General features: G+C 37.0%; 2 protein-coding genes across 4 annotated transcripts in view; one reads left to right on the forward strand and one right to left on the reverse strand.

The window, feature by feature from the left end:
* Nucleotides 1–12,270, forward strand: part of LOC126253245 (peptidoglycan-recognition protein SD-like) — a 214,415-nt gene extending 202,145 nt beyond the window's left edge. Inside the window, exon 5 of one of the 3 annotated variants that reach the window (XM_049954451.1) lies at nucleotides 12,166–12,270. In XM_049954451.1, coding sequence (XP_049810408.1) covers nucleotides 12,166–12,236 — 71 coding nt within the window. In that variant the 3' untranslated portion in view covers nucleotides 12,237–12,270. Of the gene's footprint in view, nucleotides 1–4,098; nucleotides 4,697–6,954; nucleotides 7,143–12,165 lie in introns of those variants that run through there. The other 2 variants (XM_049954458.1, XM_049954441.1) reach the window with 2 other exon arrangements.
* LOC126253237 (xenotropic and polytropic retrovirus receptor 1) overlaps nucleotides 9,798–14,730 on the reverse strand; it is a 124,168-nt gene continuing 119,235 nt past the window's right edge. Inside the window, exon 10 of the mRNA XM_049954428.1 lies at nucleotides 9,798–12,697. Coding sequence (XP_049810385.1) covers nucleotides 12,454–12,697 — 244 coding nt within the window. The 3' untranslated portion in view covers nucleotides 9,798–12,453. The remainder of the gene's footprint in view (nucleotides 12,698–14,730) is intronic.

The following is a 14,730-nucleotide window of genomic DNA, read 5'->3' on the forward strand; positions in this document are numbered from 1 at the left end:
TTTCGGGCACAAAAATGTGCAGTAAGAGTTGTATGTGGTGTGAACTCAAGAACATCCTGCAGAAGCCTGTTTAGGGAACTAGGGATACTAACTACTGCTTCCCAATATATTTATTCTTTAATGAAATTTGTCATTAAAAATATATCACTTTTTCAAACCAACAGCTCAATTCATGGAATCAATACTAGAAATAAGAATAATCTTCACAAGGATTTAAAGTCACTTAGTCTTGTACAAAAAGGTATGCATTATTCAGGAACACACATTTTCAATAACTTGCCAGCAGCCATAAAAAAAATTAACAACCAATGAAATTCAGTTTAAGAGAAGCCTAAAGGATTTATTGGTGGCCAACTCCTTCTACTCCATTGATGTATTTCACAGTAGAACCAATTGATTTGTGTGTGTGTGTGTGTGTGTGTGTGTGTGTGAGTGAGTGAGTGAGTGAGTGAGTGAAGAGAGAGAGAGAGAGAGAGAGAGAGAGAGAGAGAGAGAGTGAGAGTATAAGTACAATATAACTTCTCCACAATTTCACTGCAGTAATGTGTTCATTGTAAATGTGTGTGTGTGTGTGTAAGTAAAATCTAACTTCTGCACCATTTCAGTGCAGTAATGTGTCCATTGTAAATAAGTATTATAGTAGTTGTATCACACGTGTATTACCTTATAAATAAATAAAAAAACTTTTTATTTTTTTAATTCAGTGCATTAGTATTTGTAAAATGATTCTTTCATATAGTGTTCATTAAAAAATGATGATCATTCCACTTGGGACCTGTGGAATGGTACATTAGCTTATTTGTTTGAGTTGTAAATATTTGTCATGTATTGTTGTTTTTCTGACTTGTTCTACATCCTGGAGGATCTCCTCACTACGGATCAATTTGAATGAAAGTAAATCTAATCTAATCTAATCCAGACCCAAACTTCTACATGTCATCACCCATGTGTCTGCAACCTGTACTCATACATCCATACGTATATTCCTTTACAGGGAAGACATTTTACTTGAAAGACGCTTGCTCAGTGTTGTCAGAGAAATACAATACTGCACTGCCTGTGTTATTTTGAATTACAAGGCAAAGTTCCTTTGGACATGCATGCATGACCACATCACAGCTCTGAGAATACGCTGAGTGTCATTCCAAATTATGATGCAGAGTTCCTTCAGACATGCATGCATGACCGAAGGAACTTTGCATTGTAATTTTCTTGTACACCATAGCAACATCAGCAAACGGCCACAGATTGCTGCTCACCCTGTCAGTCACCCTTGAATGGACAGTCTTATTTTCATTAAAATTACAGAACAGTCACATTCTTCAGCACAACAGACTAGCATAATGAACTATGATAAACAAGATTTTGGACTGAAGACCACAACATAATAGGGTTACATTATCACATCACAGCTCCGAAAATAAGCTGACTGTAGCAGCATATAAAATATGTACCCAAACAGATTCAAAGAAACCTCAGATAACGAAAGGTATCAAAGTACCGTGTAGTAGAAAGGGAGAACTCACCTACCACAACTTTCTGTAATCTGTCGAAGGCATCTGTGCAAATCACAGTATTATTTCTACTGGACAATACAGTTTATGGTTTTCAAGGAACAATGAGTAAGTGGTTCCCTTAGTATTTAACCAATAGGAAGAAAAGAGTCATGTTACATGATTCATGCAGTTTTCTGAGTGGGGACAAATTACCTTTGGTATTTCACAGGGTTCAATATTCAGATGTCCTTGTTCTTGCTCTAAGTAAATGACCATCTTACAGTGATAAAGCAGAAATAGTACTCTTATTTTTATCTGATTATTTGACAACTACAATTATGCCTAACAGAGGTACAAAAATGGAAGGAATAACATTCTAAATTACTGATTGGTTCTCAGTAAATGACCTCACTTAACATAGGAAAAACAATACTTTCTGTCCTGTACACAGTAGGACATATCATAATTAATAACAACAGAGCACATTGTAAGGAAATATGTTTAACTGAATATTCACAATTCTTGGTGTGCATATTGATCAGAATTTGAAATTGCTTCTCAAATATTTGAGTTCAGCAACATTTGCTCTAAGTGTAATTGCTAATTTTCATGATGACTGCAACAGAAAGTTGCCTTAAGTTACATACTTCCATTCATTAATATCATATTGAATAATTTTCTGGGGCAATGCTACAAATGGACACAAGGAATTAGTTGAATGGAAACGTTTAAAGGTAATGTCTTGTGTCCAACCTCAAACAGTGAGTAGGAAAGCATTTAGAGAACAGAGCCTCACAACAAATTTACTCCCTGCTAAGATTTGTTTTAAGAATCACTCACAATATGAAACAAATAGTAGCCCTCATGAACATAATAACAGAAACAATCATGGCCTCCTATTGTCACATGTACTGCAAGTCTGCTTATTGAATGAAAAACCTACTCATGACTCTTTTTTTATCTACTTACAATGTGTGCTTATCACAATTATTCATCCCTATTGTAATTTCTAATCAGTTCGTTGAATCACTCCATCTTTTGAGTGTTGCCTGAGATCACTAAGTTCCATTTATGGCTATTACTCCTTGTGAATGGGCAACGAGCCGTAACTGCATGATGATTTAGTCATTTAATGCTCTCTAGTACCCCAAGCACAAAGCAGAAGATCTCAGATTTCATGGTGATAGCTATGCTTCTTAATTTCCTATAACAACCCTGTAATTGCTTCAGCTGCTTCAGTCGTGGACTTAAAAATGATTTTATTATCCATATATAGAGTCAATGCCTCTGATCATCACCTGATGTAATTTTAGGTCATCTTCAATGTGCAACGTGACAGCTAATATGCTTTGCAAAACAGTACTGCCACTCATTGATTTTTACAGTTTCCATAAATTGCCTACAGAATACCCTGGTTGTTTATGGATCAATGTAGTGTAATGGTTAAGTTTTCCTCATTTCCCTACATAACTTAGCAAAAATGATGCCAGAATGGTTCTTTTGAAACTGACAGGGATAATTTACTTCCCACTGGTGTTCAATCCCACCCTGTGCCCCATCTATCATTATCTCATCATTGAGAGGATGTTGAACTGCCATTTTTAAGTCACTATTTGTCTGACTAATTTTATTTACATTCTACTGTTGTGTTCAATTAGTGTGCCAGCTGCTCGCAAGGGCATCAGTCACCTAACAAATAATTACTAGCAATGAACTATGTACATATTTTATTTGCATTTCTAAATTGATAGATAACTGCCATATGATTAATAATAATGATTTATTACTAGTAATAGGTACTATCTGCACAAATTTTTAATTTCAAAGGAAAACTATGGATATTAAATGTATCCTTTTTTTCTTGTGAAAGACATAAAATATCTTTCTGTGTCAACACATCTGTTTCACAATTTAATTTAGCATTGGAGGGCAGCGTGGAGGGTAAAAATCGTAGAGGGAGACCAAGAGATCAATACACTAAGCAGATTCAGAAGGATGTAGGTTGCAGTAGGTACTGGGAGATGAAGAAGCTTGCACAGGATAGAGTAGCATGGAGAGCTGCATCAAACCAGTCTCAGGACTGAAGACCACAACAACAACAACAACAACAACATCTGTTTCACAGCTTACAGAAGTTTCTTTTAGTATGGTTTTTGATACAGTGTACCAAACTGCTATGTAGCCATTATAGTATGATACTATGTACACAGTATCAAGAAAATTCACTTTTCCTGATACATTTCCCTTGTAAAAGATGATCAACTACTTAATAAAATGGCCCTGAGCACTATGGGACCCTAACTTCTGCGGTCATCAGTCCCCTAGAACTTAGAACTACTTAAACCTAACTAACCTAAGGACACCACACACATCCATGCCCGTAGTGGTCGCGCGGTTCTGGACTGTAGCGCCTAGAACCGCTCGGCCACTCCGGCCAGCAACTACTTAATAAAATAAATAAATAATTCATGCAGAAGTTAATGAATGCAGCATATTTCCTGCATTTTAATATGAAGCATAACCTAGTACCTACAGCTTCATTAACTATTATTTTGTAATCAGTAACAGTTTGTAACATTAATGTTTTTCTCCATGTGTACAGGAAATTTTGAGTCTGTTACTCCACCAGAAGAGCAGCTAAATCAGGCAAAATCATTGATACAAGAAGCTCTTTACCAACAAAAGCTTTCACAAGATTACAAACTGGTGGCCCACCGACAAGTCGCTCACACAAACAGTCCTGGATTTGCGCTATTCAGTCTTATCAAAACCTGGAAACACTGGGAAAATTGTTACATGGAGAGCTGTTGATGTTGCATTAAGATAATGTCTATGGCTAGCATGAATTCATTAATGAAACATTTTAGGCACACAGTTGTGTTTATTAATATTCATTAATTCATTTATTTTATTTATTTATTTATTTATTTACTTACTTATTTCATAGACAAGTGGTCACTGTCCACAAGTGTCTTTTAAATCATATCTCACATGGTTGTTAACTTTTGTTTTCTAATTACAAGGAAAAAAAGCATGAATTTGTATTTTATGAATCAGTGTTGTGATAGAACTTCCCTCAGAACAATTTTATGATTTTGGTACAGTAATTCTAAATACAGCCAAAACCTGATACAAACTTGGATCTTAAGCAAGACCTACAGGAATTGCCTCAAGACAAAATATATGGCCAAGCCTCATAACAGCACCATGTACTGTGATTATTATGCAGCATTAGATGTAAGTATGCCTGTAACCAACTGTCTACCATCATCCATTGTCACCACCAAACTGTGTCTAACCACAAACTCAACTACCTACTGGAAGAACATAGTGCACATGATGACACCAATTACTTCAGCATTTGTTCCCATACCCATGCAATTCGGATCCTCTCAAGCACGATCTCATTTGAAGTGCACAGGTGGGACTGTTCCGCTAGCACATTTTCCATTCCTGCAATCCCCCTGTCCTTCCCCCAGTCCTAAATCCCAAATAGTTGTCATTTTCAGTTGAGCAAATACTTGATAATGATGTGCTCTGTTACATGTGTGTCTGCCAGCTGTAGATGAGAGGCTGCATTTACACATTTCATGTATTAGAATAAAATAATTTATTATTTTATTTGTAATAAAACAGTTGTGAGAGTCTGTGACTGAAAACATATATTGCTGTCAGTGATAATTTTTAACAATATCTCGAGATGTTTTGGATATAATTCTCATTCTCAAGCACTTTTTCCCTTTTACAAAACTTTACGAAATTTGCTGTGCTTGAGCTATTGCACTGTTCTGAAAACTCCACTGTAATACAAATGCATGCTGCACAAACTCTTGGCATCCTGGAGATTCGATTTTGTAGTGTTTTTGCAGTATTGCAGTCTAAAAGGTCTGTAAATTATTCCATAGAGCTTCAACATTACATGACATCCGTTTTGACTTGACCAAATCATATTCTTCAGTTCCCTGCATTCCTCTTTTCTATTGACACAATTTAGAAGCATATTTGGCATCATTGCCCTGCTTCAGAACAAACCCACAACCTGTAAGTCTCCTGCCAGATGGAACTGCACTGTTGATCAGTATTCTTGGACATCCTTCCTTCTTTAATGTTCAATAAATTCTCGCTAGATAACAGAGTATCATCCACAAAACATCCCCACACTACCCCTCCAGCATGTTCGCCATTGGTGATACACAATGACTCTTCATATGTTCTCCACAAATTCAACGAATAAACATACAATGATGGCTTTCAAATACTTTCAACTTAGATTCGTCCGTGAATAACACCTTGGACAACTTTTTATGTTTCTGTGTCCATTGCAATCTTTTTAGCTTATTTTGTTTGGATACTGCAGACACTTGTAAACCTTGTGCATGGAGATGGTGCACTGAGACAGAGATTGGAGCTCCTTGCATACTATTTACTTCCTCGTGAAATTCAGATGCAGTACAAGTCCTCTGACATTTACCCTATATGTACATGAATGTACCTTCCCTGTGTGATGCTAGTCAGGCTTCCAGATCACGAAACATTTGTATTGACACCAGTTTTCTTGAACCACTGCAATATATACATCACTGTAGATTGGACTATGCAAACTTTTGTTACTATAGTTCTACTAAAACAGCCTTCCTGATGCAGAGCCTCAATTGAGCATGTTTTTCAATTCCAGTCTCCTGCTTCCATCCCATTAGCAGGTAATATGGTATGAACCTGATCAGGTGAAAACACACTGCTAGATGCACAGAGTGTATTGTAAACTAATGCACACAATGTACTGCAAACTAATGCAAACTGAATGCTACACAGACAGCTGAAGGAATAAGGCCTATTCGAATGAAACCATCTTAGGTAAAGCCACATTATCATTGTTGCAAATACTCATCGGTGCCCCTCTAAGTGAACAACCATTCAAACACACAACACAGGTGCTTAGCCTTCATATGTTTACAAGTGTTTCATCAGAGTGAGGATACCACAGAAGATTCAAGATGGCATCCCCATTTTAACCACAAACAAACCCATACTTGTGATGAGTGATCAAAGTTTTTGACCTGCATTGTAATTTGGTTATATAAAATAAGTAATCACACACACTTGTAGCAGTAAATATTTTGCTGATGAACATGAAACCACTATATGATTACACTGCATCACATTAATACTAAATAGAGTTAGTACATCTGGTAATGACTGCTACAGTTCCTCTGTTATTGAAACGCATGTTAATGAAAAGTGACAGTGTATTTTATTTTAACACAGGGGAAAAAATTGACAGGAATGAAAAAGATACTAAAGGTATTTATTCAAACTTAAAACTTCCAGTTTCTGTGAACACACACAATGTACTTAAAATGAGTGAAGATTGATAAATATATTAATACCATTAGCTCTAATCAAATTAAATTACACTGATTTTCTTTTTTTTTTTTTTTTTTTTTTTTTTCTTTAAAAGGAGAAGACAAGCAACTGGAATTAAAACTTCATGTCATGTATATTTTGAGCACCAAATAAAACTAGAAGAAAAATATTGTAAATAACATAACAAAAATCTAAATTCAACATGTGACCTATATTTCCACTGACAAATAAAGCAGAAATACAATAATGACAATATACTTATGGGAAGTTGCTGCCTAAAAAAAATGGTAAGTATACAACTGCAATTAAATGGTTCAGCACCAACACTATGCAGTGTGTGTGCACTTGCAAGTGTGTGTACACACACAGAGAGAGAGAGAGAGAGAGAGAGAGAGAGAGAGAGAGAGAGTCTGGCATGTTAACCCGAAGAAAAAGTGAAAAATATTGTGATTACAGTCCTCTGTCACAGAGACACTGAAGTAGGCTTTAACTCTTATATGGATTTTTGAAAAATTGTATTCGTTACATAAAAAAATTCTATAATACATTTCAAAGAATGTTAGGTTCAGCAGCAAGAAAATACAAATTATCAATTACATAAAACAGCAGTTTGATGTCAGTCCAAGTGATAACAGAAACTCCTGTGTGAAAGGCAAAAAGACTGTGAGATGAAACAAAACCTCTCCTGTAGAAAAATAATCAAAAGATACCTGTGCTTACAATCTCCCTCCCCCCCCCTCTCTCGCTCTCTCTCTCTCTCTCTCTCTCTCTCTCACACACACACACACACACACACACACACACACACACACACAGAGAGAGAGAGAGAGAGAGAGAGAGAGAGAGAGAGAGAGAGAGAGAGAGAGAGAGAGGGAGAGGGAGGGAGGGAGGGAGGGAGGGGGGGGGGGAGAGTGCACTACAAGCAAACACACACACACTCCTGATGACACCAACCCCCAAACGAAATTTATTTTCTATATATGATCAGTCTTGATCCCTACACATGTTCAACACTACTGACTTTGGGGGCAGCAGATTCTAAAATGGATATATTTCAGTTCACTGAGGCATAAAACATAAATTACATTCAGAAGATGCTTATAGCACATTATCAGAAGGTCAACATAAAAGAGTAACAGTATAAGTGACATAAAAACAACTTCTACAAATCAGCTACTGAAATGGTAACAGGCCTGAAAGAGTCACTGTTTAATGAAAACCCAACTTTTCTCTGTATGTTATTCCTTATTTTGTTTCACACACACACACACACACACACATTCAGCTATGTTCCATTATCATCCACGATTAATTTTGCACCTATAACTCATATCCCTCTTCTCTCTCTCTCTCTCTCTCACACACACACACACACACACACGCACACACATTCAGCTATGTTCCATTATCATCCACGATAAATTTTGCATTTATAACTCGTATCCCTCTTCTCCTACCATACAGTTCTGTGCTCTTGTCTTCTTCTGATCTATTAACGGCTACCAATAAACTTTAACACTATAAATTTTGGACTTACAAAAAACAACTTCTGTCCTGGACAATACCACATGTTGTCCAAAAAACTGTATATGTAAACCTACATTACAGTCCATTTAAAAACAAGTAATGGAAAGATAACTAAAAGTGACTGATTACTGTGATTTATGTATTTCAATTGCTCTCTTGGCTGTTGTGATTTAAAGGATCAGATGGCAAATATATACGTGTACGATATAGTGATAAGAATTACAGTTCTAAACATGAATATAGTTAACGAAAAACAATGTGAAAATAACGAAGAAATTCCAGACATTCATAATCCTATAGTCATCAACTTTCCAGACAGAAAAATTAAATACATTGAACAAATGGCATGAAGTATCTGACATAATCTGTTCCAGGCTAATCAATGTGAAAAAAATCTAACAATATTTCAACAGAATCTACAGAAAGGTCCATTCTCCATTTTGTTGGAAGGCCCAATTGTAAGGTAGCAAAGAAAAAAATCTGAATTGGTAATGCTAGAGAACATAGTATTATATAGTTTTCCACAGTGTGTATATAAAACCTCATGAACCCAATTTCACATTCTGTATGCGAACTGACATACATACGATGATCTGCTATTTCAAGCCTTACATCAACAAGAGCATGACAGTACTATTTTGTGATGCAAAAAGATTTTGCAGTACTGGAAGGCAAGTAGCTTTGCCATTGCATATATGTAACACATACATGTTTTCTACATTTATTTTGTTTCTTACTTCAAATAAAACACATTTCTACATTTATTTTGTTTCTTACTTCAAATAAAATGCATTCATTCAGTAGAAATGCACTACACAAAATGAATAAGAAACTGTCCACCAGCAAAACAAAGTTAGTTTTGACTATCAATCACATGAAAGTATGGGAATACATGGTGATCATGAGATTTGTAAATTATTTCTGTGGCATTCAACCGATGGCTTCAGTTAAATGTTAAGTAAATGGTAAGGAATCCAAGTGTTGCCCACATTCAGTGGCTGAATACAACATGTATGTGAAAGGTGTGCTGATAACGTAGGTATACTCAAATAACTTTCCTGATTACTTCTGGTATGTAAACAATATCTTGCACTCTTGGAAACTTTTTAGGAATTTTATACAGTGATCGAGAACCAAATACATGCTAAATATGATAAAAAGAAATTAACTTAGAAGGGATAACCCATGTTCCAAAACAAATTTCCATTCATTGTAAAAAAAAAAAAAAGTATTCAACAAAAACAGAAGAAAAAGAATTACTTTTCACATGTCAGTGGAAGACAGTTCTGAACGATGATCAAAATACAGCACAAGAGGCAAGATAACTTCTATACTTTTTGCTATTAAGTGAAGAAACATAATTTAACATCTTGTTTTCAGTCAACAAGAAACTGGAAAATCTTTAAACATATGCGCACTACAAGAAAATGAAATATTTTTCTTTGTGCTAAATTATTTTGGTACACAATATTGCTTATAGAAACCAAATGTAGCCTTTGTTATCTCCTCAATGCAATGTGCTTTATTACTGAAAAGATACGGATTCTGAAAAATATGGTATGATGCATTTTAAAACAAATCCTTCAAATATTCCAAGTACAATAATTTTTTTTTACAATCATTGCTTCCGCAGAAGGAAAAAGGTGCAACTTTTTCACTCCATCACTCCACACTCTAAGCAAAACTCATTCTGTTCACCATGTAAGTATCAAGATCCTTGCCCTGCCACCTCTGTGAGGCAAACAGCATCATATCCAAGCATATGTCCCGAAATAGTTCTGCATTTTGCATTTCATGACAAAAGGACTGTTTTCAGTTACAATATACAAAAATAAATCATCTGTGGCAACAACATAAAAATATTTCATGGCAGAAGAGGCTGCTTAACACCAATACAGTGTTAGCTGCTATTATACAGTCAGTCATATAAATATGTCAATCCCTAACCAATTTCAGAGATTTCCACCAGCTATTTCATGTACATTTTACTTTTACCTGAAGTTTACAGCCTTATTTCCAACCTATCTCCTTGTCACTTCTTTCTGTTAGTGTGTTTCTTACCTCCTTACATTTATACGTTTGACAAGTAAAAACTTATGTTAACATCTTCATTCTTGTTATGGGCTCTGGTTTGACTAAGAACTAATAAATTTAGCATACATAATGGTGTAATTTTACTTTAGTTATTATTTAACACCTTGACAATATAAAGGTGTTTTAGGCACAAAGCAACTGTCATGACCATATGTCAATGAAATAAAAGTTGATGTTTGCATCACAACAAAATTGCTTTATATAGTTAGTTGGTTTACCCAGACTATGGAAAACCCACAACAGGAAGACAGAAACTGAACTCAATTCCATAAAAACAACAGTTTATAAATTACAATTAGAGCACAGTACACTCATAACGCCCCAAAGTTAGTATATTGGCACAGAAGAATAACATAGTACACTCAGAGAAACAGCAATTACTTCATCCACTGCAGTATGCCACAACACGAAAACTCTTCAAACAAATAGTGGCAACAATTCTACGTTCAGTACAAAGTGAAATGCGTGAAAGGAAAGTTCTAGTTAAATCTGTTCTCTATAGCAATATATGTTTATCTTGACAGACTTCTCATCAGATTGGAGCTCACAGCAACTAGCAATGATTCTGTATGCTGACTGTACACCAACATTATAAAAGAATGATCATGAAAATTAAAAGTTAAAATGCCTGACATTTGTGAGGTAATTACTAATTAATAAATGGCTTCCCACAGTTAAACGGAGGAAAGGCAAAGCATGTTAACATATGTTTCAATAAAAGAAAAGAATTAGACAGAAAAAAATCTAAGTATACTTCAACAATTTAATACTGATTCATCTCTACTAAAACACATTGCTAAAAAACGATTTTCACTGTTTTAAGTACACTATTTGACAAAAAATTAACTAACACAAAACAAAATACTGTTTAAATCAGATTCTAAAAATTTTCTTCTGACATTTACATACCATTCAACATCATAATGGTCGAGCACCATCTCAAAAAGAAAATACATATATACATTACTTCAATAGAAGTAGTCAGATTATTGCCATTTCGAATGACTGACATGTGGAGAGAGTTTCACTAGCCATCAAATTTACACGTCTTTTCAGTACATAAAACTGCACAGATTTGGATCAAATTGTTTCTGTATTTATCTCACTCCTCCCCTTTCCTCTTTGCCCCCCCCCCCCCCCACACACACACACTACTGAGATTCCATAATGATCTAGCATCAACATCCATAAAACTTTACAGCACATAGATGCATTATTTGTTGTCATTTTTTTTAAATGAAAATTATTGATCCAAATATGTCTCGAATAACCTGTAGGCTAGGTACAAAGCATGACTTAAAATGATTATACACAAATACCTTTAGTGCAACATGCATTCAAATAGACAAGATACTAGAAATTTGTGTAGTGTTTACCCTGGAATTAGTCTTATTATTTGTACTAGACTATTTGCTGTTGGGCATAACAAAAACTATGCAAAATCTGAAAAAAATATTAAAAATCACTGGCTGTAGATCAATATATAATACTGTGAGATTAAGTGATACAGTACAAAACTGTTTATGTACTATAAAATTTTGCACATACCCACAAAAGTTTCTAAAGTAAGGATAGTAACTTAATTTGTACTGACTTAAATGTTCAGTTTATCATCACAGACAATGGAGCATACAAAAATCTATGTAACAATAAATATAGCTTCTCTTTCTTCCTTTCATTCCAGAACCTGCAACAAGTTGGTCTCCTGAACCAAGTCTGATGCTATACTGCACTACTGACAATGATCTTTTATAATATCTACACGAAAGTACAGCATTGACCACCTTCAACTTACTTTAGGTACTATAAAATGTATCCAAGAGTTGTCTGTGGCTTATTAATAAAGTGAGATCATCAACATCTATCACTGCCATACTGAATTACCCAAGTTTACTCTTTCTAGCAGTAGCCAGATGCTTCATATGAGAAGCAAAGTATGGTGTAGTAAAGAGAGAACTTTTGGCAGGAAAACTCAGCTATCTGGATCATCTGTTGATTCTCCTTCCAAAAGGAGGCGGTGGTCTTCTCTTTTCTTACTAGCATCCAATTTCTTCTTGCGCCGATTTACAACACCATTTTCTTCATCCATCATTTTGATTATTTGTGTCTGATCTGATGAATCCATAGGTGCAACTGATATATCCCTCACAGCTCTGAATTTACCACAGTTGTTCAAATGCTCATTCTCAAGTCGAAAGAAGTTCCATACAAACCTCCTATAAAATAAGTCAGGGATAAAATCAGTGCAGTCTATAACCACTTACATTATAAGTAATAGGCATGCATAGAACTTCTACACTTGCATAAATTATTTACACTTAAAGTAAAATATCTCATTCTTTAAAATTGTAAGATAAGGGAAAGGCAACCAGTTGTCTATAGTGAATTAATGCATGAAGCACAGTAACACACAACAGAAAACAGTGTTCACAGTAGCTTTCGAGCACCACCTCTTTTTCAAGCAATAGTACACATATTCACACATACAAGCACACAGACATTCAAATGCACACTCCTGTGGCCATGGCAAGCCTAACTATTGATACTCGATTATTGAAAGCAGTTGCCTGAACTGATGGAGGGCATAGTGGGGAAGAGAGAGGTGTGTGGACAAATGACTTTGTGGCCACACAACGATACAAAAAAAAATACAGAATGTTTGACAAGAGATGTAGGAAGATAGCAAGGTGGGAACTGAGGGGGAGAAAGGGAAGGGAGGAGGAAGGAGAGAAAGGTGAAGATGAAGATGGTGAGAGGAAGGGGAGAAAGAAGGGAGATGAGTTAGAAAGGTTGGGGGGAAGGGGCAGGGGAACAAGGGAGAGGGAGGAGAGAGGCAGAGGGAGGAGAGAGGCAGAGGGGGGAGAAAGGCAGAGGGGGGGAGAAAGGTAGAGGGGGGAGAAAGGCAGAGGGGGGAGAAAGGCAGAGGGGGGAGAAAGGCAGAGGGGGGAGAAAGGCAGAGGGGGGAGAAAGGCAGAGGGGGAGAAAGGCAGAGGGGGAGACAGGGGGGAGAGGGAGAGAGGGAGAGGGGGGGAGACAGGGGGAGAGAGAGAGGGGGGGAGACAGGGAGAGAGGGAGAGGGGTGGAGAGAGGGGGGGGGGGGGGGTGAGAGAGATGATGATTGGTTTGTGGGGCACTCAACTGCATGGTCATCAGTGCCTGAACAAAGTACCAATTTTTTCACTGTCCAATTTTGTGCACAGTCCAATCTATTCACTGTCACAAATGATGATGATGATGATGATGATGACAACACAAACACTCAGTCTCCAGGCAGAGAAAATGCCCAACTCGGCCAGGAATCAAACCCGGGACCCTGTGATCCAGAGGCAGCAATGCTAGCCACTAGACCACGAGCTGCGGATATGAGAGAGAGAGAGAGAGAGAGAGAGAGAGAGAGAGAGAGAGAGTGGTGGGTGAAAACAGGGGAAGGAAAGATTGGTGGGAGAAGACAATGCATGATCTGGAGGGAGGAATGGTATGGACAGGATAGAGAAGGGAACATTTTAGGGAAGGATTAGGCCAGGGGGATTGTGAGAGTAAAGGACATGTTGGAGAGAGAATTTCCATCTATGCAGCTCAGAGAAACTTAACAGAAGCTCCTGTCCTGCAACAGTTGGAACAGCATTTCCAGCAGCATCTGAGGAAGCTGTCCCAGCAATTCCTTTCTTATACCCGCACAGGCCATGAAAAAGTTCACCACTCTCATCCAAGCCCAACCCCCCATACCCTTCCCATCAATCCCTCATAGCTCCCTGACCACACTGTACTGACTTACTCTGCATTGCAGGTACCCAGATACTTCCTTTTCCCTTCATGAAATGTACGACTACTGAGCATCCAGTCCATAAGACTGATGTCAATGTTTCTGCCAAAACTCTGATCTCTGCAAAAGTCTCAGTTCTTCCCTCCCTGGTGAGTCCAAAATCACTCCTATGAAACACACTGCTATCCGTAACCTGTAAACCAATCCAATCCCTATCATCCTTCCTGCAGACAAAGGACCCACCACTGTGATCATGAATCACAGTGACTATGTGGCTGAGGGTCTCCGCCAACTTTCCACCACCTCTGCATACAACCCTTACAACCATGATCCCATCCCAGGAATACGATATTACCTCAAGCAGCTTTTAAACGCCATAGGTCCATCCCAAAACGTGAACTTGAATTCGTCTCCCTCCTCAGATCAGCAATCCCCTGCACTCCTACCTTTTACCTACTGCTCAAACTCCACAAATCCTATCCCACA

Source organism: Schistocerca nitens, chromosome 1, assembly GCF_023898315.1.
Source record: "Schistocerca nitens isolate TAMUIC-IGC-003100 chromosome 1, iqSchNite1.1, whole genome shotgun sequence".
Lineage (NCBI taxonomy): Eukaryota > Metazoa > Arthropoda > Insecta > Orthoptera > Acrididae > Schistocerca > Schistocerca nitens.